This window comes from Protopterus annectens, chromosome 12.part0, assembly GCF_019279795.1.
Source record: "Protopterus annectens isolate FY-2018-M chromosome 12.part0, PAN1.0, whole genome shotgun sequence".
Classification (NCBI taxonomy): domain Eukaryota; kingdom Metazoa; phylum Chordata; order Ceratodontiformes; family Protopteridae; genus Protopterus; species Protopterus annectens.
In genome coordinates this window covers 1,553,281,521-1,553,308,700 of record NC_056746.1, presented here as the reverse complement: position 1 = coordinate 1,553,308,700, position 27,180 = coordinate 1,553,281,521, and the positions used below count along the sequence as shown (strand labels likewise).

The 27,180-nt window shown below is 36.2% G+C and overlaps 1 protein-coding gene across 1 annotated transcript in view; it reads right to left on the bottom strand.

Annotated features, from left to right (window-relative positions):
- LOC122816309 (galectin-3-binding protein-like) overlaps positions 1–27,180 on the bottom strand; it is a 242,789-nt gene that overhangs the window by 141,331 nt on the left and 74,278 nt on the right. The window contains exon 2 of the mRNA XM_044089041.1: positions 25,365–25,439. Within this exon, the coding sequence (XP_043944976.1) occupies positions 25,365–25,428 (64 nt within the window). The 5' untranslated portion in view covers positions 25,429–25,439. The remainder of the gene's footprint in view (positions 1–25,364; positions 25,440–27,180) is intronic.

Sequence of the window (27,180 nt, the reverse complement as noted above, 5' to 3'; positions counted from 1 at the left end):
CAGTATAGACATAGTTTGGGAGTCATTCTTAAGCATTATATACCCCCCAAAACATAAACTATATACCTATATACAAATGCATACATATAATGCTACTGCAAACGCTGAAGGAAAAAGCCAAGTAGTTCTAGTAAAAGCCTAGGTGCCTGAAACAATATGAGGGGACACACCAAATCCAAAATAATGAATTGTATCAACAAATTTTAATTAATTAAGCAATTGTTCAATCTACCTGAATGAGATTGAAAATCAGTTTCCAAAATGTCTGGTAGTAAACTTGTTTATTAGTGTCATTTATAAAGAGTTTTTGTGAGGATATGTATTTTATTGCTAAGTTCCTGAATCCATTCCAAGATAATTTGGTGTGATCCAACTAATTTTTGGTTATATAGAATTTAATTAGTAAACAGTGGGTAATAAGCACATGAAATTTCAGTTTGGGTAATCTAAGATCTGTAATATGTATGACTGCTAGTTCTCAAGATAGGGTTGACTTTTGATATCCCATTTTTTCTAATCTTACTTTGAGAGAGCACCAAAGTTTATATGTGTGGTTGCACGACCACAGGATGTGTAGGAGATCTGCTTGAGGAAAGGAGCAGCATGAACATGATGGGGAACCATTAGGGTTAAATTTATTTAAAATGCAAGGGGTAAAATAGGAGTTATTATTAATCATTAATTGTGTGTAGACTAGCTTTTTGAATGGAGAAAGCTTAATAATGGATTCTATTGCTCTAAGTTTTTGGTCCTCCCTAAAATCAATACTATGTTGATTCCAATAGTTAGAAAATAGTACTGCATTTTGAAATTTAGAGGCCACCACCAATTTATAGGTATTTGATATCATACTTTTTTTTCCTGGTTAGGATATTTATGAAATCTATTACCCTAGCTATATCAGTTTCAATGTTCGGTTCATCAACAACAATTGTTGTTATAAGTTCCCTGATTTGATGTAAGATAATAGTGCATTTCTGACCTAATTTTAGTTCATATCTTGTACTGATTTCTCTTTATATCTACGTATATCACATACAGTGTATTCTTTGATTAGTGGATAATCCGAGAGATTGATCATTTTGTTGTTTAGTCTGATGTTGGGGTTCATGTGAATTGGTTGAAGAAAGGGAAGGGCCCTATACAGCTCCATATATTTTATTAAACTTTGAAAAATCTTTACTCTTTGCTTTAGAATACTACTCATAGGAAAGCTATTTAAGCTTATAGTTGTTAAGAAGGGGAGGGCTTTGGGATTAAAATCATTGCTACTTACATGGCTATGCCAAATCTTAACCCATAAAGGGTACCATGTATTTTCCTTTAGGCCAAAATTTGAAATTAAAATAACTCTGTTTGCACAGATAATTCAGTAGTACAGTTGAAAGACTGGCAGGCTTAATCCTCCTTTTTGTTCCAGATAGCTTAATTTTTGATAACTTATTCTAACCTCATTTGGAAACCAAATGCATTTGGCCAGCTCTTTATTGTTTTTTTGGAAGAAATCATTAGGGATGGCCAAATTTGAGGCATTAAACTGATACAATAATTTAGGTAAAACATTCATCCTGACAATTGCTGCTTTAGATAACAAGGACAGATTCAGCTGCTGCCACCTGTGAAGATCCTGTAGAATACCAGCCCATATTTTCATAAGGTTGTTCTGATACATGGATGAGTAAGTATGCTCAAATTGTATCCCTAAGTACCTGAAAGAGTATTCTATTTTGAAAGGAGATTCCGAGAATAGATATTCTTTATGGTGTAATGGATTAATAGGAAAAACAAGTGACTTCTTTTGGTTAACTTTATAGTTTGAGACATTCGAAAATCTGTCAGTTGTATTAATTAGTCTCTTACTATCTGAAATGCGGCATTCAAAGTATATGTTTAAATCATCTGCATAAGCAGATAGACTTACTTTGACATTCATAGTTTTAGGGATGGAATAAAATGTGGCTTGGGAAATATAAAGTAGCAGTGGCTCAAGGTATAGATTAAAAAGGTGGGGAGAAAGGGGGCAACCCAGTTTAGATAAGATCTTATTGATGTAGAGGTAAGTATATGATTTATTATACAGGGTTTCAGTAATGTTAATGAATTGTTTGGGAATGTTGAATTGAGCCATAGCCGCAAATAATAAATTCCACCTTACTCTGCCAAGTGCTTTACAAGCATCAATTACTAATCCATACCTTGGGCTCTTATCATTCTTAGTGACATGTAACATAGTATCTAATGTTAGAGTATTGTCTCAGGTCTGTCTGTTTGACATAAATCCAGTTTGTTCATGGGTAATTATATACGGCGTAACTTTTTTCAGTCTCTCAGCTCAGATTGAAGACAAGATTTTAATGTCCACATTAATTAGGGATATTGGCCTATAATTATGTGAGCTGGATCTGTCTCGACTATTTTTAGGTATAAAAATTACTTTGGAATTATTTAAATGACGAATTGGATATACCGTTTACTTTAATGTAGCTATAAACTTTCAACAGAATAGATGACAGAGTCTGGTTAAATGTTTTATAAAATTCTATAGTATATCCATCCAGACCTGGTGCCTTACCTATTTTTAATCTCCATACAACATCAATTATTTCTTGTTGATTGAGAGGAACATTCAGGAGCTCTATGTGATTCTTTTTTAAATTTATGGAATGCAATATTATTAAGAAAACCTATAATTTCTTCTAAAGAAGGTTGTTGGTTATTTAGGTCATATAATTCTGAATAAATCTGATGGAATAGATCTAATATTTGGGTATCTGTTTTATAGAGCTTATCTTGGTAATGAAGTAATGAAATCCTGGCTGTGTATTGTCTATTTTCAATAATTCTAGCCAAAACTTTAGATGGGAATTGCACCCATTCTGAATATTTAGCTATGCATCTCAGCTCATACAGGCAGTAATTGTGATGGTGTAGTTCATGTAGTTGCCTTTGGGTATTATTTATTAGGCTTTCAATATCAGAGTTTGGTTTAAGTTGAAATTCCTTTTCTAATTCTATCAAATTTGCCACTAATTTATTTTATTTTTTCCTTTACTAATCTTTTAAAATATGTTGCTTTCTGAATAAGGACCACCCTCATCTGTGCTTTGCAGGCTGCCCATTGGACATCGTATGGGATATTAGTGCTCTCCATCTTCATATACAATTGTAGTAAGATGTCTGATATCTCTCGGACTACCTCTGATTTAAGTAGTAATTTATTATTTAAGGACCAATTACAATTTCTGATCTTTTTTGCTAGTTTATCAGCAAAACTTAATTTCAAGGTAATTCATGAGTGATCTGAAAAGTGCCTTGGTTCCGCAAAATATTTAATATCCCCCTCTGCCAAAGTCTTGGAAATAAGGAAGAAATCTATCCTTGACCAGGTATTATGACATTTAGAGTAATATGTGTATAGACCTTTCTTCTCCTGTCCTTCCCCAAATGAGATAGGGTCTATTAAACATAAATCAGCCATAAGTTCACCTAGGGCAGTTGACGCTTGCAAGTTTTTTGAGAGGGAATTACTGGTACGCTCTATCCCTGGGTCAATAACCACATTCCAATCTCCACCTAATATGTATTCATAATCAGGGAATTTACTTAGGATATTGTGAATTTCTAAAATGAAATCTTGCTGTTTCTGACAAGGACCATAGACATTAAGAAAAAGGGTTGGTTTACTATTGGATGGGTTTAGAGCTATGAAATAACCCTTCCATCCGAGTGGTAGTCTGTGATTGCTTGCTGAAAAGATTTTTTAATAATAATAGCTACACCTTTTGATTTGGAATTATTCCCAGCTGTAATTATTGATTTAATCCATTTTTTATTTAAGACCACTTTCCAATCCTCTCTAAGCATGTGCGTTTCTCGTAAAAAACATATATGTGCCTCTGATTTAAAAATTAGGTGCATCAACAGATTTTTCTTATTTTTATCTTGCAACCCCCTCACATTCCATGAATCTATAATCAACATTCCTAGGACTATTAATGATTTGTGATATTTGTACTCTACCAGGCTCCAGAAGATTTTAATAAATGCAAGGTAGATAAAGACTAAAAAAGGGAAACACAAAAAGACATATTCTCAGCAGTAGCATCAAACTCTTTCAAAACTGATCCTTGCCTACCCACCCGCCCCACTTGTTTGAAAGAGCATGAAGAGATTAGGTTACAAACGCAAACATTAATAAGTGTTGTTTAGCTTGAGAAATTATGTAACTTATAGAACATTCCAAATACTTCTTCTAACAACGTGACAATTCCGAAACATATATACAATGGCAAAACAATTCCTAGAATCATCATCCCTTACCTTTCTTACAAGGAATCCATTTTTCTCCTAATTGAAAATATATATATAGCCACGATAAAATTTACTGAACATACAGTACAGTTAACCCCTGTAGTGACAGCACTATAAGTACGGTGTTTCAGAATCAAGTATGATGCTAGACATATATTGGTTAAGATGAGTAGTATGGGGATACTATTTTACATGCAAAGCCTGATAAACATTATACACAGAGCTACTAAATATATATGTAATCAAGGATGGTTTAGAGACTTGATAAGAACAATATAATAAGTCATAACATACTATAACATATAATAACATCACCATTTAGCCTTAAGGGGTCTGTGTATAATTTCCAGCCCCAACAAAATGTAGTAGTAGTTTAATCACAGCTGATAGAAAAATTAACAGTCGCATACTCTGCTATATAATCAGGAACTCAAAAAATTTAAACAGATTGTTATTACATGGAGGTTGTATAGCATGTCCTCTCTATCAGACACTGTGCATTCTGCATTTTAGTTTACTTAAAGCATCGTTTTCTATAAAGTAGATCAGAACATATGTGACAATACTTCCCTGTATTGGCCACATTCACGCAAAGCTTTTCTTATAGCCAAATACTGTTAACAACCATAACTGTAGGAAGCATTTTTCACATTAAATAGTCCCAGACTGAATCAAACATATCACAGTTATTTCTCTATTAAACTCTATATTTAGCTTAAACATGAAAGCTGAAAGTTATCCTTAGAGTTCAAAAGAAACTTTAGTCATGGCTAGCGTATCATAAACGTTGTCGATCAGCTATAATAGGTTTCTTTTTTAAAACCACGCAAAGAGACAGGCAGTAATTGCTTTGTATATTCTTGTTTGAAGATATTTACCTGCAGAGGCAAAGTGCTTACTTGTAGTCACATCAAATGATTCATTTGCAGAACCTGGAACTCTCGGCAGCCCTGTTTGTGTGTCTTACTCTTTGGGGGAAGGTTAAGGTGCTAATACAAGATGTAGTAACTTAAATTTGCACCTACCTCCCAACAAGAGCTAACAGATACGTTCCTTAAGGGCTACTTCCTGTCTACAGAGCACTTCCAGTTACATTTTATTTAAACTTATAATTTTATAACATAGCTAGTTTTCTCAGCAAGCCATAGCTACCACAACAGGCAGACTCATCCAGAAAGACAAATGAACAAGAGACCAACGCTTGTAAACCTGCCTACAACGAAATTTATGAGACTGGGGCTTTACTGAAGCATTTCACAAAGACAGCTTTGGCTTCTACAGGTGAGTCTACAGCAAATTTGGTATCGCTGTGTATGAAGATCAGCATATTTGGATATTGCATTTGAAACTTGATTTTACGTTTTATAAGCTCCACGCAGTAAGTAGAGAGCTTTTGACACTTTTCCTTTATGGCTAATGGGAGGTCTTGTGATAGGGTTATTTTGTGTCCTTTCCATACAATCTGATTTTGCTTTTTAGCTGCCAACAGCACTCTTTGGATGTCTTGGAAGTTGAGCAATCTGACATAAATCTGTCTAGGGGTATCAGCTTTCTGTCTAGTATGTAAAGCCCTATGAGCTCTCTCGATAACAATTACACTAGCGTTCGCTTCAGTTTGGAGAATAAACCCGAACAATTGCACGGTTATCTCAGTTAACTGATTATGATTGTAGGATTCTGGTATACCTCTTACTAGTATATTATTGCGCTTGGATGTCAAGTAAAGCAGAACTTTTGGTGCTCAACTCATCTTTCAGCAAAGTTATCTGGAGTTCGTTGGCTTTGGTATTCTCCTCTATGCTATCCATGCACAACATAATCTGATTTATTTTGTTACCAAAGCTAGAAAGCTGTTTGAAAAACCCTTGTACTGCCATCTGGAGTGGTAATAGAGCTTTTTTAAGTTCTTCCATGTGAACGCTCGATTCTGACTTCTGTTTACCATTGGATTTGCTTAGTTCGAGCTGTTTATTTGTTTTATGTTTCTTGGGTATAGTCTCCTTTTCTGGAGAGACTATTTCAGATAGTTTGGTCTTGCTAGTTGTGTCTCCATATTTTCAGATTCCTTCAACATTTCCTTTCAGCAGTGAAAATCCGATTCAGATTTAAGCTAGTATTATGCTTGCTTTAGGCCATGAGTTTACACGTGGTGAGTGGTCTCCTGCTTATCCTAAGTCTTAAAATAGCAGATATTTTCCGAATTTTATGCCTGAAGCACTTCATTTAAGTCAGATACAATCTCAGGTTGCATGTGTTTGTCAAAGATTTTTAGGTGTAGTTGAGTGGCTACTTTTCCGATTCTATTATTTTTGGTAGGAGCCTCATGGAGAGGGTGTTCATAGGATGTCCACCATCTTGGAATTCTGACATAGTTGCATAACTTTATCTTTGATATTATTTAGTATTTTCTGTGTTACCTCATTAGAATACGTATTGTGAAAATAATAAGCTTGGAATGGCTGGCACTATTTTTATTGTGAAATAATAATCACCTCTGTACTGCTAATTTTCCACTGCTCAAGCCTATATACCTCCATCAGTTAATTAGCATACAACTCACACTCTACTCATGCAGTCTGATTATCTGTATTAATGGAATGTTTAATACAAATAGATACTGTGTATGTAAATATTCTGTACTCTTGTGCCCATACTTTTCCTACCATTGCGATTGTATATATGTGATGTGTGCCAATGCATTTATGTTCCATTTAATCTAGATAACCTATTACCAATGCAAACATGTCCTGTAAATATGTACTTTTGTGCCCATAATACTCTAATGATTGTTATGGTGGCTGTACATACTCTGTACTGTGTGTTCTTTCATGAATGTACTGTATAAATTATGTGGAACTTTTCTCCCCTGGCCTCCACTGAAAATGGGCTCACTTAGGCCCAGTGGACCATCCCGGTAAACAAATGCAATAAATAAATAAATAATCAATTTGTGGTTTATTAGAATGCAGTGAATATACTGAAAATCGTTCCATTTCTTGTTGATACAAATGTGCAAATAACATTTCCTGGTTAGTTTTGGTTATTATAAAAATAAATACATTAAATTCTTGCAAAGGAGGGAGAAATTAAGGCAATGTATATTGTTTATGCCTGTCTACTACTGGATTTAGATTTGCTCATGGGAGTGAAAACTAAGTGAGAAAATAACAGTATCTGTGAACATATGGTAGCTATCTCACAAACCTTTTTTTTCTCTTGGTATTACAACAGTGGCCTAACTGAAAAAAAAATCTCTTGCTAAGTAACCACTGGTGTGATATGACTAAAGGGAATGGTAGCGCAAGAGCAACGCTTCTTGTTTATAGGCACTCCTGTTACTTTTCATCTATTTCCCAGCTTTCATATAACATTTAGCATCATTCCAATAGCATTTCTTCCTCCCATACTGCTTTGCTGTATATCTATTCCTACTCCGGCCCCCAACAGTGACAGTAAGTTATTCATGAGCAAAACTCTCTCCCCCATTCATCCCCTGAAATCTTTCCTCACATAATAGAATGAGATTAGTATTTATCTCTCATCTACTTCTCCATAATATCCCTCAGCTCCTCCATCTCTGTATACTGTTTACACCTTTTACTCTCATCCTCTTTCTACATCCATACACAATTAAATAAGTACTTTATGTTTTACTATCCTTCCTTACCCTTTCCTGTTCTACACTGTTAATAGACCCCACCGCAGAAATTCTTCTTCCTTCAAATCACTATTCCCAAACCCATACTCTTAAACACCTACACACATGAAAATAAGCTATGAGCCTACAAACTAAACATAATCCATTATTCTATATTTCAACTTCTTCTTTTCCCAAATAAACCCTCCCAACTTCCTATCTTAGCTACCTTCTCATCCTCTAACCTTTCAAACTTCTATGCTTCTCACATTTCAGAAAAATATTTCTTCTCCAGTTCTTCATATTAGTACCTCTTCATCTACTTGCACATTTAACATCCTACCAACATCCATTACTCTCACAATTCCAAATAAACTCTTAGGAGTTTGAAAGGTCTGAATGGCGCAGTGGGGCAGCAGTAGCATTGTTGCCTCCCAGCAAGAGGATGTCCGGTTCGATTCTCGGCTGGGGTTCCTTCTGTGCGGAATCTGCATGTCCTCCCTGTGTTCATGTGGGTTTCCTCTGGGTGCTCTGGTTTCCTCCCACAATACAAAGACATGCATCTGGAGTGTTTCTCCCCGGGCATCCACTGAAAATAGGCTTTGTTCCAAGTCAGACTTTCCCGGTAAACAAATGTTAAATAAATAAAATAAATAAATATAGTGTCCTCAAAGCAATATACTTCTGAACCTCATCTCTCAGTCATATTCCATCTATATCAGAACTCATATAGCCTTCTGTTCAAGTACAATTATCCAAAATAGCAGCCACTATCTCACAAATTGGGTATTAACCATAAAAATCAGTCAAAAATGCCTCTATCCATACCATCATACTTCCATAACCATAAAACATAATGGTGACATCCACCCAAACCCAGGCCCAACTCAGCTTATTCAGGAAACAGATAGCTTATCCCCATCTGTTCTTTTATTGTTGCCACCTTTCATATATACCATACCAATTTATGAAGTACTTATAATGAGCTCCCTGTTGTGCATGCATTCATAGCACACCTCACTGCAGAAATTGCCCTGCTAGGTTATAACATTATTAAATTAGGCACAGCCAACAAAAATGCTGGTGGTGTCACTATTTTATACAAAATTACTCTTTCCCCCACACCCTGCCAACTTACTCTAACCACTAACCATGCTAAAACTAAACATTCACAAGACAATCGCAATAATGAGTATATACATACCACAAGGTAACAGTGCTAAAATACTGGAAGATATTCTCGGCTGTGTCTCCCCAATAATCCGTCTTGAAACCATAATAATGCATGACGTTAATTCAGTCTGGCAAACTGTGAAATCTGAACATCCCGCCAATACTATATATCTGTACAAGTTCACCAACTTATAACCACCACAACTACCTATAAGCAAGCCACAATGAGTCAACCCTGGACTAGATTCTAACAATCAGTCCAAATAAAATGCCATCCCATGGAACTCTGTCAGTCAGCCTAAGTGATCACTTACCAATCTACATCATAAGGTACTAAAATAGCAGCTACAAAGCACATCATTACAACTTGCCATGAAATCTTTCGTCTGTTCTTGAAGTCACTTTTATTAGTACAGCACATCTCCTTAACTGGGAGTCACTAAAGATTCTCCTCATAGAGGATACTGTTTCTGAGTTCAACAAAATCTTTATAAGTGCTCTAAACACACTAGTTCTTCTCAGAATAAAATGAGACAAAGCCAATCCTACCCCATGGCTATTATTAGCAACTAAACAAAGCATGAAACAAACAGATAAAGCATGGAAGGTCTGGACAAAAATAAAACATCTCCTATTTTACTAACCTATAGACAACTAAGAAACCTAACAAAGCAACTTATAACTAAAGGTAAGAAAATATCCTACTCACATAGTCAAGGCATACACATTAATAATCCAAAAGCATTCTTGGCTTCAGTGAATAAACTGTTAAACCCAGGATAAGCTGCACAGCCAAAATAAACACATAGAAACAACATTTTAACCATAGCCAACCAATTCAATACCTATACATACAATACAGTCATTAACCAGTCATTCCACTAATCAAGTTCTTGAGGACTGAACTCAATAAAATAACCTTCTAAAGCATTTTTCTTTCCAGGCAGTTCCTACAGATATCATCAGAAATACTTAAAAAATAAAGTATATTACAACTGCCCCTGACAGTCTACCTGGTGAATATCTTAAAACAACAGCTGAGGCTATAGCATGTCCAGCGTCAGTTCTGATAAATAAATTCATATCTGAAAATGAAGTTTCCTTGATATTGAAAAAAATAATTTATTATTCCACTGTACAAGGGCGGAATCAATACAGATTTATTAAACTGTAGACTAATGGCCATTTAATCTCCGCTATCAAAAATATTAGAAAAATGTACTAATATGCAACTTCTCAACTATCTAAAAGATAAACAACTTCTGTCTTCAACCCAACACGGCTTCCATCCTCATTACAGCACAGCTACTGTTATTGCTGTATTTTTTTGTTGATGCTGTTAACATCACAGAGGGGGTAGAAGCCCAGTCATCACTATCTTCCTACTTTTATTTTTTTTACTTAATCCTTTGCTGACTGTGTTACTTCCACAAGGCTATTAGCCTATTTTCAGTGGAGACCCAAGGTGGTATTTATACTATTAGGAGAAATTTGGCCAGGGCATGGGGGATCTTCCCCTACTTGTCAATCTGTACTTGCAACCAGTCTGGCATAAGTACATGCATGTGTCTCATTTCTGGTGCAGTAGCAGCTGGGAGGATGGAGCATGAGATAGAGACAATGGCTGTTATAGTGGAGGCAAATGCCCTGTTGTTTAAGTGGAAAGTGGTTTGGAAAACCCAGAAATTGCCCAGAGACGATTTATTCCATCCAATGGATGGTGTAGATAAAATGTATTGTATTATCATAACCCTCCAGTTGGAAGGATTGCAGGATGATACAATTAGCAAAATGATAGTTCAAAGTGAGCCTGAAACAATTCCTCATGAGGAGACATAAAGGACAAATTTCTATCACATGTATTTATGATTCTGATAATGTATGAAAAACATTTGTTGGAAGCAATTGTTTCATTCATTTGAGGCTGAAGATTAAATCCAGTTAAAAGGGGAATATTATATATGAATTGAAAGGAAAGAAGATTAGGTTTGTTGAATCCAGTGGTTTATTCAGCGTCTATGAATTTATATAAATTATCGCAATGGACACATGATAAAAATGAGAAATTAGTTTCAAAAGTATTCAAATATAAGTATGAAGAATTCTAGAAAATAATAAGAAGTAATACATGAATAAGAAAGAGCTTCAACAGAAAAATAGAGAATTATCAACAAAAGAGAAATGTGGAAAATAAAGATTGATGAAACAGAAGACAATTGAAATATATGGTACAAAACTATATTGAGATAATACTATTTTTTTAATCCATGGGATACTCTACCACAGGAAAAGATTAAAGCAATTAAAGAAAGAAATGAATGGTATAGTAAAAAAGTAGAATGCCAACATTTCTTATAGAGATTAGGAATAAAAGCATTACCAGTAAAAGGTGCTATACCATATAAAAAGAAAGGCAAAGGAATATGCTTATATTGTGATGAAGAAGAAACCACTGAACATGTTTTCTTGAAATGTAAGAGAGTAAAGAAATTGTGAGATAAATTATGTCATGAGAATGTTTTTGAATGTTTTAAAGGCAATAATGATACAAAAGCACAGATGATATAAAATACAGATATTATAAACACGTACGTAAAGAATTTAAAAGAATAATTGATAAAAAAACTGTTTTATGTAATACGGATAATTTGAAATGAGATAATGAATAAGATCACATTTAATGGAAAAGGGTTATTGTCAACAATATTGATAAAGATGAGATTGTGGTTATGGAAATAAGAGTTGGATCTGATTTGAATAAGAATGTATAAATGTGATAAAAATAAAAAAAATGTATATACATATAGAAATGTGTAGACATTTATCCAGTCCAATAAATATCTGCAGATAAATATATAAATATTGTAAATAAGTTATGTATGTAAGCTGTCATGTAAAAATTGTAAACAAAGGGACCCCTACTCTTTTTGATATGAGTTGTGGGGCCTTTTACATCCACCTGAGCTATCACCAACTGAAGCAAATGAGGTCTCTGTATAACATCTGATGGATGACACACTCAGGAGTGCAGCACCCCCTTATGCTGCACTGCAATGTCAGTAATCGATCTATCTGGTGTGGGAATAGAACTCACAGCCTTCAGGTCTATATCACTTTGTCAAATGGCAGAATGTCAAATTGCCATTCATTGAACCCTAATTATTGAAGTCACTAATCACCAAACTGAATTTTCAAGATAACTTTTCCTAGGGTAAACCAATGATAGGCCACCCTAGTGACTATAAAGAAAATAATAAAATTTAAAATCCTACCCAGGTGGAGGGCTTTGCCCCCCACAGCCCCCTTAACTAAATATACCAACTCTGTGATCCCACCACAGTGGGGAAAAGGGCAAATTCCAGGAAGTGGCTAACTGGTGGTTTGCTCTAGGAAATGTTTAGCTGAAAATTCCATTCAGTGATTAGCAGCTTTGATAATTAGAGGTTTGATGAATGGCAGTTCAATAATTTGGCATTCGACAAGGTGATATAGACCCCAGCCTTCTGTATCAAAGGCAAGTGTGCCACCTGTTGCACCACTGACACTTTATGAATAGCTTTTGATATTGACTCCCACCAAAAACTCATGCATAAACTGTCATCCTTAGGGCTCATCAACTGTTCATTGTAATGATTACATAATTACTTTGCAAACAGAGAAAAAGCAATGAAATGAGAAAAAGGGTTTCTCTACCTTCTTTACAGTATGTATTGGTGCCCTACAGGGATCTATATAAGGCCCATATATTTTAAAAACTTCTACACTGCTACAAAAAAATGCTACCTTATTTCAATAAGCTGATGACTCAACATTAATCTGCTCTGCCAAATCTCTCTCTAAACTCCAACACCTTGCACAAATAAATTACTACTCTTTAACCCATTCTTTATTGTTTATGCCAACAACACCATGACAAAACAGGTAAACCACCCAAAATTACTGGCTGTCATCATAGATGACCGGTTGAAATTCAATCACCATTTTTCACACAAGGTTAAAAAACACTCATCAAAAACTAAGTATATTATACAGAGGGATAACTCACCTCACTGACATAGCTAGAAGAAGTACAGCTAGTGCTTTCATATTGCCATGTCTCCTCTATGCTGCCCCAGTCTTCACTAAACTTCAAGTCTCACAAGTGTCCAAACTTAAACAATGCCATAATGAAATAAAATTCTCAGGAACACTACTAGCATCTCCAAGCTATGCAAATTGTTTTGTGACACTATCCCCCCACTTCTATACTTCTAATATAAACCTTATGATTGATATATATATATATATATATAATTGTCTTTGAACCTGCTTTACACCCCATCTCTTAATTATAACATTAGAATTTCTAAGCACTAATCACACAATCTATTATCTATGTGACAAACCCACTAATACACCTCTTCTAATGCTCAATATTACAACATCTGCTAATGTATAATTATCTATTACACTGTAATAGTTGTCTCATGTGAATGTAATCTAATTAGCAAATGTGTCTAATTGTTAACATATATTATTTTACCTGATCATATATATTACAGTGTGCCTGTTTAAACTTGTTTGCAGTATGTTGAAGCTTTTCTTCCTGAGCTTCTACAGAAAAGATTTTTTAACTAAACTCAGTTGGGCAAACCCAATAAACAAAAGCAAAATGAAACAAAAATAAAATTACATTCCTTTCTACCTCACTGTCTGTCAGCTATCATCCATTCCATAACCAATTGGCCAAATAATCCTATCCATCATAAAGTGAGCCACCATGGTGTTTTTCTATACACCAAGTTCCCATGGAAGCTGATGGGTTTGACTTGCAATAATGGCCTGCATGTCTTTATACTGCCCTCCATGTCTGACTCTAGCTGCAGTATGTGCTTCATGCAGTGTTGCCCTCATTATGGCCAAGTTGCTGTTTGTACACCAATGTAGTAATGATATTATTTTCAGGTTCTACAGTGTGCTAGTATAGCAGTGAGTCCAGCTGTCTCTTCTCATAATCACTGATGTAATATTCACCAAAAAGGAGACTAATTCACCTTGATAACTAAACATCTGGCAAATCAAGAAAGTTTAGACTCTTTCTTCACATGCCATTTGTCCAACCTTAATATGAGGAAACATGCCAGCATAAGAAGGACATACAGGCAAAGAAAAACTCAAAGCTTTCTTGCTCGATATCTGCATATGCAGGTTTTTGTCTGCATCATGTTTAGCCATCATATCAGTTGGTTTCAGCAGAAAGAACTCAAGAAGATACCCCTTGGGGACTCCATCTTTCTAAAAATCTTTTTGTGTTAAAGTTTCTTTTATGTCTGTCAGGAGAAAAGGGTAGTGGGGTGTGAGTATCAGATTCAATGCAATGACTACCACTTAAGCTATAAAAAGCAATCAAAAAAGACTTTGTCCACAAAATGAGTTCCTAATAAATAGTATAAATAAAAAAGTAGTAAAAGATAGCAAAAGAGTTTGTCAGGCATTCACCAAAAGACCACTAACAGTAACAGTAACAGAACAAAGGGACCTCAGTGGAGTCATTAGTCTCAAATTGAATGCAAAAGGTGGATATCCAGTTTTCATCTGGTACATGTCTCTAAGATTTTGTTTTCTTTAACTGACAAATGACTTCAAGCAATGGTAACAAAACCTCATTCCAATAAACATGCTGAAGTAACATATACAGAGCAACCATTTAGAAGGACTGTCTACAGACAGAGTTTGTAGGTACTAGTCTAGACACAACAGTCTGTTTCCATAGTTTCAGGCTTCACACATTAAACATTATTTTTTCTCTTTTTAACTTCATACATTCAGTTCATACCTCTCAGCTGTCCCTAATTTTCAGGGACGTCCCTGATTTTGACTCAAATTTTAACTCTGTCCCTCTGAATCCCTCCTAAAACTAGTGACTTTGAGCAGAAAGGTGGTGAATTACACAATGAATAATGACAATAATTAAGAGTTATACACTTCTTTTACTTCAGAAAAGGTGTATTAATTCATATGCTCTGATTCTCTCAATGTTTCAACTTAATAGCACTAATATTTTAAAAGTGTCCCTGATTGTCCCTGATTTTTTCTTGACTTTTCCCTGATTCTGTTCAAATTTGTCCCTGATTGGTTGAGAGGTCTGATTCAGTTTAGTATAGGTATCATTTTTTTTAATTTACTGAATCAGCTAAGCTAGGCCGGTATTCTCAGTATAATTCTCAGTACTGTATCTTGGTAGACCAAAGTTAGCCATACTTCTTTTCTTGTGGCATGGGCAGTTTCGTATTCCCTAGAAAATGCACTTCCTATGATAGTCAGTAAGGCCACAGCCAAGGGACACTGACTGCTATTCATACATACTAGGAATGGAGGCATAAAAAACTACCAGTTGCTTAGATAAAGACACATTATCTGACCACATGATCTGAAAACAGAGTGAATTTATAGTCAGAAGTTGGTCACTTAGAAGTACTCAGTAAAATATGACTCCAAGTATTTTTAGCTTGTTCCACGGGAAACAGCTCTGATATTCCTTCTGCTGTATAAAATGCTTTACAGGTGATAATATAAGAATGTTTATGAAAAACTGTCAGAAAGGGAAGGTAAGTTATTGGAGAAGGGCTGGAGCTACAAAAAAAGTATTCTCTATTTTTGATGTTCATAATTCTCAGCAATAAATTTTCAAAATTTAGTAAAATGTCCTTTTCAAGACCTCTTAATACTGCTTGAGTCTATGCATTTTATCATTCATATTTAACTAACTGATGAATGTAGTAGACACATTGTGTAGCATTTAGCTGAAATGCACTTTAAACCTCACATGGCAATAAAGGTTGCCCATATTCAAACTAGGGAAACAATTACCCAAGAAATTGTTGTCACCCTTTTAAGGCAATATATCTTTCTGTGGCTTAAAGATCCAATGTTTTTTTTTAATAGGAATTAGTAAAAGTAGCCAGTGTTTAAGAGATGGAGGGAAATAAGGTCAGAATGAAGACTTAATCTGATATGCTGGAATGTTGCTATGGATTGCTTTTTTTTCATAACTGTTTATATTGACTTATATAGGAACAAACACCCCTCACCATACTCATGCATGCTGGTAACCCTAGCCCCATCCCTGAAACTGCCCCCTTTTTAACTTTAATTCTACACATTAACTTCTGAAAAATGTGTCCCCTATCAATACCACTATTCAGATGTATTTGGGCTGAATTCATTGCTACGATTTAGGTTTAGTAATTAGAAAGCAAAAATTTGTTTTCCTTTTCTGATCACTTGTTTTTCTATTTTGTTTTCTGGAAAGTTTGTTTTTGAAGTGTCTTATCAATGTATTGTACTTGAATGCCTGTGTTCTGTGATTTAAGTTTTGTACTATCATATATATATATATATATATATATATATATATATATATATATATATATATATATATATATATATATATATATATATATAGATATGGATTCACTTCATAATCTCGAAATACTGAAATCTTGAATTTCAGTTTTTCAAGACCATGAAATCGAATCCACACAACACAGAAACAGCAAAACCACGAAGCCCGAAACCACAAAATTCAAAACACCTAAAACACAGCACACACCAGACCACACATATACCACAACACCCACATCACAACATAAACAAACAAAACAACACACATCCACAAACCTACAACACAAATAAGCCGGGGAGCAAGCCCCCCTACACTCTCCATGTGGGGGGCAAGCCCCCCACACCCCCCTACTTATATATACTAACTCCAAGATTGCACAAACAGTAAACAAAAGCAAACACACACACACATTCTACAATCCCTCACGCACACATATCACACAAATCAGCACACTCACATACACTCAAACTCCCACCTAAAACCCTTACAAAAAACTCACTTACCTGACATAACACCTAAATCCACACACGGCACTGCACACCATCCACACACAATCCCAGACATTACATAGTGTAAAGCCATAACCATGAATTCGAGATATTCGACATTTCAGTATTTCGAAATTATAAAGTGTTTCCATAGATATATATATATATCATACACACACACACACACACACACACACACACACACACACACACACACACACACACACACACATGCATACATTTTTACATCAGTATATACATATATATATATATATATATATATATATATATATATATATATATATATATATATATATATATATATATATATATATATATATATATATATATATATATATATATATGGGTCTACCTGACAACGTCGACAAGCCACAACACCGACAACCAGTTTACCGACACCACATAACCGACAGTCCACAAGATCGAAAAGCCACAACATCGACACCATTTTACCGACAGCACATCAAAACAAATCCCTGTCCAAAAGCACACACACAACACAACAACACCAAAATCCTTACAAACCCACACTAAACCTCACATACACAACTATCTACAACCTTAACCCAAACCCTAACCCTAAGGTCCGTCACTATCACACACTTACCTAACCCGCCTAACCCTAACTCACTTAACCCGCCCTAACCCAAAGACTATCACTACCCGACACTTACCTAACCCGCCCTAACCCTAACTCACTTAACCCCCCTAACCCAAAGACTATCACTACCGACACTTACCTAACCCGCCCTAACCCTAACTCACTTAACCGCCCCTAACCCAAAGACTATCACTACCGCACACTTACCTAACCCGGCGCTAACCCTAACTCACTTAACCGCTAACCCAAACACCGTCAATATCGCGACACTTACCTTACGCACCTAACGTCCGTCACTACCGCATACTTACACAGCCTTTTCCCATGTCGGTGTTCTCAGCGTCGGTGTTTTCATCCGTCGGTCTTCTCAATCGTCGATCTTCTGGCGTCGGTAAACTGGTTGTCGGTGTTGTGGCTTGTCGACGTTGTCAGGTAGACCCATATATATATATATATCTTCTTCTTTCAGCTTTTTCCTGGTTAGGGGTCGCCACAGCAGATCATCTGTCTGCTCATGATTGGCAGTGGAGTTTTACGGTGTTGAGTTGCCAGCCCAACCTTCCACAGAAGGCACACACACACACTCACACCTAGGGCCAATTTAGAGTGTCCAATTCACCTACTGCATGTCTTTGGGATGTGAGAGGAAACCAGAGCACCCGGAGGAAACCCACGTGACCACAGGGAGGACATGCAGACTCCGCACAGAAGGCACCCCAGCCGAGGATCGAACCAGAGAACATCTTGCTGTGAGGCGGCAACGCTAACCATAGATATATATATATATATATATATATATATATATATATATATATATATATATATCAAAGAGAGAGAAGGAACATTTGAATTACATTTTATTTATATTTAAACTAATGCAGCTCCAAACAATTAGTGTCATATGAGTTTCCTGAGTCAAAATTAAGTAAAAATCTTTCACTGGAGTTGGATGCTCTTATCAATTAACAACAAGAATGTCTTAGTATTATTACTTTGAGCTTGTTTCCACCAGACAAAACCACTTTAATTATGAAAAATCAGATGTGTTATTGTCAGTTTTAACCAGATCATACTTCTCATCTTAAACAGTTTATAATTAACAATTGTAATTGCTATTGATCTGTACGAGGATCAGAAACTGGACTCTTTATTCAGTTTGGTAAAAACTATGGTGCAAGAGGAATATCATGAAATATGAATTTTCTTAGAGGGTAAATATGTGTTACCTATTGTTAAAAGCATGTTAAATATTGTTAAAAGCATATCCACTATAGGCCGTCCCCACATGAAAAGGTGGATATCACCCTAAACGTGCCCCTGATGATCTGTGTTTGATTAGTGGCATGGGTTGTTGGAAGGACTTGGCGGGGGAGGAATGGTTTAAATCGCCAACATCTGCTCACCTATTCTGGTGGGGGGGAGCAGCTCAGCTTGCTGGATTGGTGAGACCTGCAGAAATGCAGGTCTGTTGCCCATAAACAATACAATGAGTGCACCTATTCCACTCAGTTGTGTTCCAGTTAGCCAAAAGCTTCTCATTTGGTGGGCCATGCATGTACTCATGTATGACAGCACTTGTGAAACATGAATTCTGCTGGTTGGGGAGGAGTTGGGATAGCCCACAGGAATGGCCTCCTCCCTAGCACCCAACACTTGCCTTCAGGAGGAACAGGGGAGCTGAATACACTCTTCAGTCAAGGAATAAATGGACTGGGGGGCTCTTGATCTGACCAGGGAACCCTGACTAAAGGTGAAGGAAGTGGAAGCCAGTGAACTGAAATGCTGGATTCTCAAAAAGTTCTTACATTTTTCATCTGGAATGCCATCAGGTTCAATATATTTAACCGTTGTTCTTGCATTTAATGTACAGCTGCTCTTTTGGCCTTGTGCTAAGTTATACTTATTTTTCAATCTACTCCTGAGCTAGGGATGTCCTCCTACTACTATTTACAAGCACTCAGAGTACTGTTAATGGAATATACCTCATTAACTCATTCACTCCAATGTAGTTCAGGAAGTTTGCAATCTAACTTCCAATGGGCGGAGCCTAAGCCTTTTGACAGAATCAAATTATGTCATCACATTTCAAACAAATATTCATATCTCTGAAATCATAGGGGTTCTGAAAGACGTATAAATGGCCAGTGGCAACTAGGCATTAAGCCTCAACTGCCAAACCAGTTTTTTGAATTCCATAAAACTGTCAATATCTCCAGCTGTGTCTGACCTCACCACCTTACCAATGACAAAAAATACAAAAAAAATGCAAATTTCTTAATGCCCTCTACAGACATTGATCACAATGCACTGATTTTAAGAATTTTTTTCAAAGGACTTTTTTTTGTCAAAGGAAAGCTCTTAGTTGTTAATTAAAGTCACAAAATCATCATAACTGTTTTTCCTTTGTTTTGTCCTTTATGGAGTGATTTAGTTCTTGATTTCTAAGCTACCTGTATCCATAAGGGACATGGGTGTCTGGCTCAATGTAAATTTCCTATTCCCCAACCACTGGTCTAGATTGCGCTTAAACTGGGTAATAGATAAACTCTGCTTCACATGAATGGGAAGCCTGTTCCACAGAAGGAGCTGTCTCTGGGACATGTATCTATCTCCCCAACATTTTCTGTTTAGGTCACAGACAAAATTCAGGTACCTAGACCTTGTATTTCTGGTAGTCTTTAACTTACAATTATGTAGGAGATTCATAAGCGTGGCATTTGCAGATGCCTTGTACGCCAGGCTTAAATCACTCCTCAGCAATCTATAGGAGACTGAGTAGGGGAAAAGGCTTTAAGGTGCTCTGCATAAGGCAGGTTTGTTATGCCTTGTATTATTTTTGTATAGTATTTTGCTAAATTTTCTATACAGTGTTTACTTTCTGAACTGTATTAGTTGTTATGGGTATACATTCCTGTAATTAATTTATTTCCTGCTCTCACTTTTATATTTTGACCTTAGCTGATGATCTTATTTTGGCATAGAAAATACATTTTAATTTATCCATACCATGCTATCAGTAGCAAAAATAACTCTAATGTTTATCTTCAGATTCTGTGAGTTCCTTTGGAAGTCAAGGCTCAAAATCCTACAGGGTTAGCAGGTATACCAGTTAATAGATGGAGATAAATAACCACTTAAGTTGACTTTTAAAGGACCAAGCTAAGTCAGTATACTGAGCACTCACCAATACAATTCAATGTGTGTGTGTGTGTGTGTGTGTGTGTGTGTGTGTGTGTGTGTGTGTGTGTGTGTGCATATATGTGTGCACATATGTGTGCGTGTGTGTTTGTGTGCACGCATGCGCGCTTGTGTGTGTGTGTGTGTGTGCGCGCATGTGTGTGTGTGTGTGTGTGTGTGTGTATCTATATATATATATATATATATATATATATATATATATATATATATATATATATATATATATATATATATATATATATATATATATAATATAGATATGACTATACGTGTAGGTGTGTATGAGATTTTACACAACTATGTATATAAAATACATGCTACCTTCACTCAGTTGAGTGTGTATTTGTTTGACAGATTGACGTTTATGCACAGTTGCTCAAGAGTACATTTAATTAGGTACTTGTGTGGGTGAGTTGTGTATTTATTGAAAGGAGGAAGATCAGTTGCAGATGGACAAAAAGTAAGTGTGATTCTAGGGTGTCAATGCCAAAGGTTTCAGCATTAGGGGTGGGAGTCTGTGCCTGTGTGTAGTGTAATGGCTAGGAAAGGGGATAGAGGTAATACTGTGCATGTGTGTGCATCCTGTGAAAAGCTAGTGTTACAGAAAGGGTTTTTGTAAGGTAAAGTTTAAAGTTGGGCTTAGGAGCAGGGTTAGTTTTAGGCTTAGTACATATTAGTAATGTGATGCATAAGACATGACATGTTCTGCTTCATTTCATATCTTGGTGTCAAACTTTCCTGTTATTTACTTGTATTCTGATTACTCATTTAACATTTATCACCTGTAATAAATATAATATCTTTTTTTTTTTACTTCATCATCAGCATTCTTGATGTATATTTGGACGCAAACTTACATCACTGCAATGTTGAATGGCTTGTGTTGGAGTTTGAGTGAGATAAGTTTTAGGTTGCAATTGAACATTGTTTCTCACACTCTAAACCGCAGACTTTATAGTGCACTAACTGCATATACTTGAACCCAATATTGTTATTCTCTGAATAGTTCATGTCTGCTTTCATGACATATCACTTCACAATGATCTGGACGTTAATGCAACTTTCTATTTTCTGTTAACCAAAGTATCTATCTCAGAAAGATTGCTTGTTTAGACAGACTAGACTAGCAAATTGCAAACTATAACTCTTGTTTTCTTTCACTGGATTTAACTAATCTCCTTAGACGTCTCTTGTGCGGTGATTCATTTTCTCACTATGTGTCAGAAAGGTCTTTCAAGCTGTTACCTTCTTTGGTAAATGAGCACTAATTCTAATGTAACATGCAAACTATTTGATTTTTACAGAGTTCTCATGTAGGCTTGAGATCAAGACGCAGTAGAACTATTAGCGGAAGATAATCTTAAACCGATACTTGAGGATGTGAAGAGCATAGTCTAAAATGGAGAATACTGAGGCCACCTTTTCTAAGTAAGATTCAGGTAATTAAGATGTACAGTTTGTATAAAGTACTAATTATACAATGACACGTCCCACAGACTGCCTTTTACTCCTAAATCAAGAAGACGCAGGGCTGCTCATCTGAGTTTTTATGGGATGGCCACATGCCATGAATAAGCCATAAAAATTATATATACATGAGAAAAAAGTGGGGTTTGTGGTCCCTTTTCTTTGTAGCTATGGTGGCAAAGATAATACATGAAGTAATCTCAATAGGATGGATGATACTACTTAAGAGTGAAAAATGAACCCCACCACTCTCCCAACCCCAGTCAATCTGGCTACTCATCAAGGTAGTACTAGGGCTAAATGGAATTAGGAATTCCATTGTTACACCACCATTCAGGGTATGAGACCATGGATGTTTAGATAACTAGCATGGAACAATGGTTAGCAAATAAAATATGGCAATAACAATACTCTCTTCCCCCTATCCTTCACGTAGAATAATGCAGCAGTCCAGTTTGAAGACCTTAAATAGGTGAACTGGATTATGGAAGGCATATTAAACATTAAAGACATATTCAAATCCTTCGTCTCTCACATCCTAACATTTAAAGTATTAAAGCAGAGATTTCCCCAATTATCAGCTTAACAGTGGCAATATCGACAATTAAAATTATATATATTACAGTTGATTAAGCCTGTCAGGTTGGGCAATAATGGATAATTGATTGGCCAATACAAGCTGCGGTGGAAGAGTAAAAGACAAGGGCCAGCAGTTAAATTAAGGATAGTGTATGATATCATTCTTGGGGAATCAACATCACAATTGAAAGTCTCTCCATCAGGATTAGAATAATATATTGATTAACAACTGAAAAGTGTCATAAAAGTCTGAGTGGTACAGACTGCCTCCCTTTAGCACATTTTATGGTGTCAAAGATGATGTACAGATGAGCAATTATTAAGGAGAGGAAGGCAGAGTAACAACGATGCTGGCATTGTAAAGAGGACAGGCTAATTATATGCCCTAGAGATAAAATCAAGGGCCACTTTTATGTAGTGTGTGGAATGAGCTTTGAGAATACCACTACCTTAGGGAACTGATCACAAGTTTTGGCTGTTTGGGGTACCCAGCATGGTCAAAGTGTTTGATACCACTGAACTTTGTTGGTCAAAATGGTGAGGGTCACTTTTATTGCATGTCTTTTTAAGAACTAGAAATGCTGTCCCACATGATGAATCTGCAGCATGCATAACATCTTCTATTTTTTCAGGCATGGTCTAGCAAAAATCTGGATATGACACAGTGGAAAGAATATTGGTGTTGAACAACGTTGAGCATGAGCTATACACAGGACTTAATAATTTCACATGTAAATAGACTTAGCAATACGATGTTTGACTGATTAAGAATTGATTTTACGATGTGATGATGTTACTATACAGAGTACAAAGTTACTTTGTATGTTTGGATTTTAGATATTGATACTTCTGTAAGGATCATTTTTGTATTTAAGAACCAGAGCATGCATATAGGTGTTATAGTTTCAGAATTACTCTTGATGAGTAGATTAATTTATAAATGTAGGTTTAGGGAACTGCAAATTATAAATGTCATAAAGCAATAAAGCTGGGGTTTGGAAGGAGAAATATAAACTGTATTTGTAGACAGAAAATTAATTTTCACTTGTCCAGAGATTTTCATGGCAAAGTTAAGGTAAGCATTAATTTCCCCTTAAGGCAAGTGATTTGATGCTGAATGATAGACAAGGGTCCTGTCAGTCCCCAGTTATTGGAAATGAGGGACAGTTTGGAGATGGGTTCCATTTATAATTAGGTACTTCAGTCTTCGAGTATTTGGTACTGAAGCCAAACCTAATGGGAACCAATCAGCATGGCTTTCATTTTAAAATGTTTAATTATTACCCCTTTAGTTCTGGAATCACTATTCTAGCTTATTGAAGTCTCAATTTTCTGTGAAAATGTAGATTTTCTGGTGACAGCCATGTCATCTGTGGACATTGTGAGATTTAGATTGGAAAGGTCCTGTTAACACAGTTAATGACAGGGGAAGATAAGAGGGGCCAAACTACTGGGTCCCTATCAACTTCTGAGTTCATACCCTTAAGATTTTTTCATTTTCTGTATTTTTGGTCCCCCATAGCTGCTGCCAGAAAATCTCCTCATCCAGTGAATCTACCTGAACCATTTTAGCATCTCCCCCCACGTAGAACTTGATCTATGTCCAGGGATGTTGTGGAGACTGAGGAACCTGGGGCTGCATTACCCTGCCTCCAGGGAATATTTTAACTTACTTTTTTCCTTGACTCCATGTGCTCCCATTCCATGACCAGGAGTTAGTATGCACTGCGCCCTGCAGTGGTTATACATGCTCCTCAGCCTAAGCCCTGTCACCCTGTGTGCTATCATTCCATGGCCAGGAGTTGGCATGTACTGGTCCCTGCAGTGCTTGTACACGCCCCTCAGTCTAAGCTCTGTCCCCTTACAGTATGGACACCTCCTTTGAGTTCCCAGAATTTGACTGGGATCTAGCATTATGGTGCACCCATCCTCCCTGCCTGCAGCATTAAGTGCCAGAGCCACTATTTACACCCAGGGTCATCTGGGCCTTAATTGGGACTTTATCCATCTACAACACTGGTGCAGGCAGTCAATGCCCATGTGTTCTGCTTGCATTTCAAAGTTATGACCCAGCAGCAGTATACAGAAAGACAGTCAGTGAACCATGCACAGAAATCCTCAGTAAAATTGAATGAATATAGTGCATACAATGGACACACTTACAAAGCAAGCCTTTCTTTCCATACTTTCTAAATTGTCTAGGATGCTTCTAAATAATGACAAATTGTATGTGTGTGTGTGTGTGTGTGTGTGTGTGTGTGTGTGTGTGTGTGTGTGTGTGTGTGTGTCTGCATGTGTGTGCACATGCATGCATGTGCACAAGTGTGTGTGTCTGCAGTTTGGAGAGGTAAAACAAGATTGGGTTTTACAGAGCATACACAGTGGCAGAAACAATAGATTTGTAAGCAATCTAATGACCTCAAGTATCACAACTGCGGGAGTAAAGAAATGATCATGGAAGAAGAAGGCATCCTGTGTAATTAACAAAGAGATATCATTACTTACCATAGTTTGCTTCAAGTACAGTGATAGGCAACAGTAACCAGACAAATACACAACAGCTCTTCATGGTGATGCGTTCTGTAGGAACAATGACAGGGTATCAGGAAAGTAAAATAATTTCGGTATAACAACTTTATGCATTACCCTAATTTCAATGGATTTATGAGTTCCCATTTACATTACACTGATATATTCCACTAATAGCTAGTTATATTAATAATTCAACTAATGATTAAAACAGTATAATAAAAAGAAGATCCAATCAAGAAAGTCCTTGAATTATATCAAGTATACTGCAAATCAGCCTGTGACTAGATGGCAGTCAGTCATTGCAAGTAATTGACTTACAGTCCCCCCACCCCAGTAACTTTTTATTAAAGTTTTAAATCATAAATGAACTCAGAAATATCAACAGTATGGATACATAAAAGGCAAATGGTTACTTTATATTTTTCATTTACATTTCAGAAATATTTTGAGCTCAAATGTGCCATTTAGTCCAGTCTTTTTTTAGAATAATTTTATTGCATATATGCATCGGTTAAACATTTCTACACATCACCCCCTACTTTTTTGTGCTAAGCTCTTCCATTACCAGTAAAGGTTATGGTACATCCTTGTCATTCCTGTTACATATGTTGCAGTTTCTTTTACTCCAGTTATTTGATAGGTGCGCAATTATCTTAGTTTCCAAAGCTCTAGTAAAATATCATAGTGTTTAAAAGTACCTTTAGAGATTGTCCCCTTTGTTTCTAAATGTTGACAAAAACTACACCCCCTAAATCTACGTTTTATCCACCTCTTGCCTTAGCATGTCAGGTTTATGAGTTAAACTTTGTCACAGTGTCTGCCCATTCCTGTTGATCATATTACTATGTAAAACATTGTTTTGTTTACTAACACAATGTCTTTTAAGTCTCACTGTGGTAGTAATGTGGCCATAATCCTCAAATATGAACATGTGTCACCAGAATGTTTATTAGTTGTTTCTGATAAAAATGTCTGATCTTTAATTATCCCAACCATCCATTTTGACTGTTGAGATTTTGCCACAAGAGAAATCAGACATTGTGGACTGACTTCTGTTCAAGTGCTTGAGCTCCTTCCTTACTCCCATGATGCACATTTCTTCCTCAAATCTTGCTGCTTCTGAAAATTGTATGAATCTCCACAACATTCATTACTCAGATAAGTCTTTAACTTTTTAATCCCTTTTTGGTGTCTTTGACATTTATTTCTGTCAGCATTCTAGTTACTAGTGTTAATATTAAAGAAAATGATTTTCTCAGTCACATTGTTGTGACTAGGTTCTTTAACCTAGACATTGTTTAATGATATTTTACATTATTATAATATGCCTATTGCTGCTTTTTAGGCTTCATAGATAAGGGATTCATAAAATGTACTGAACGTGGGCATATAATCTACCCCAAGATGCATGTAGTATGCAAAGGGCCAGATCACTTCACAGCCTCCTATGACATTTGAGAGGACTTTGGCCTTTGATATCTACAAGACCATAAGAACAAATTGATCCATAAAGGACTTCTTCTTCTACCTCTCAAGACATACATCATGGATAAAGGAAGAGACAAGGAAAAAGACAAACACAGGGAGAAAGAAAAAGAAAGGGAAAATAGGAAGAACAAACCAGTGCACATTCCAGCTTGGGTTTCTTCTCTGCTCAAGGTTCCCTGTCCTGACACCCTCCTCACAGGAGGCTTTTGTTCTGTCTACTGTGTCTCCCACACTGATACAGTTTTTCATGCTCATTCCCTTAAATAAAGACCCAGCAGCTGTTCATGTGAGAGTGAGCTCT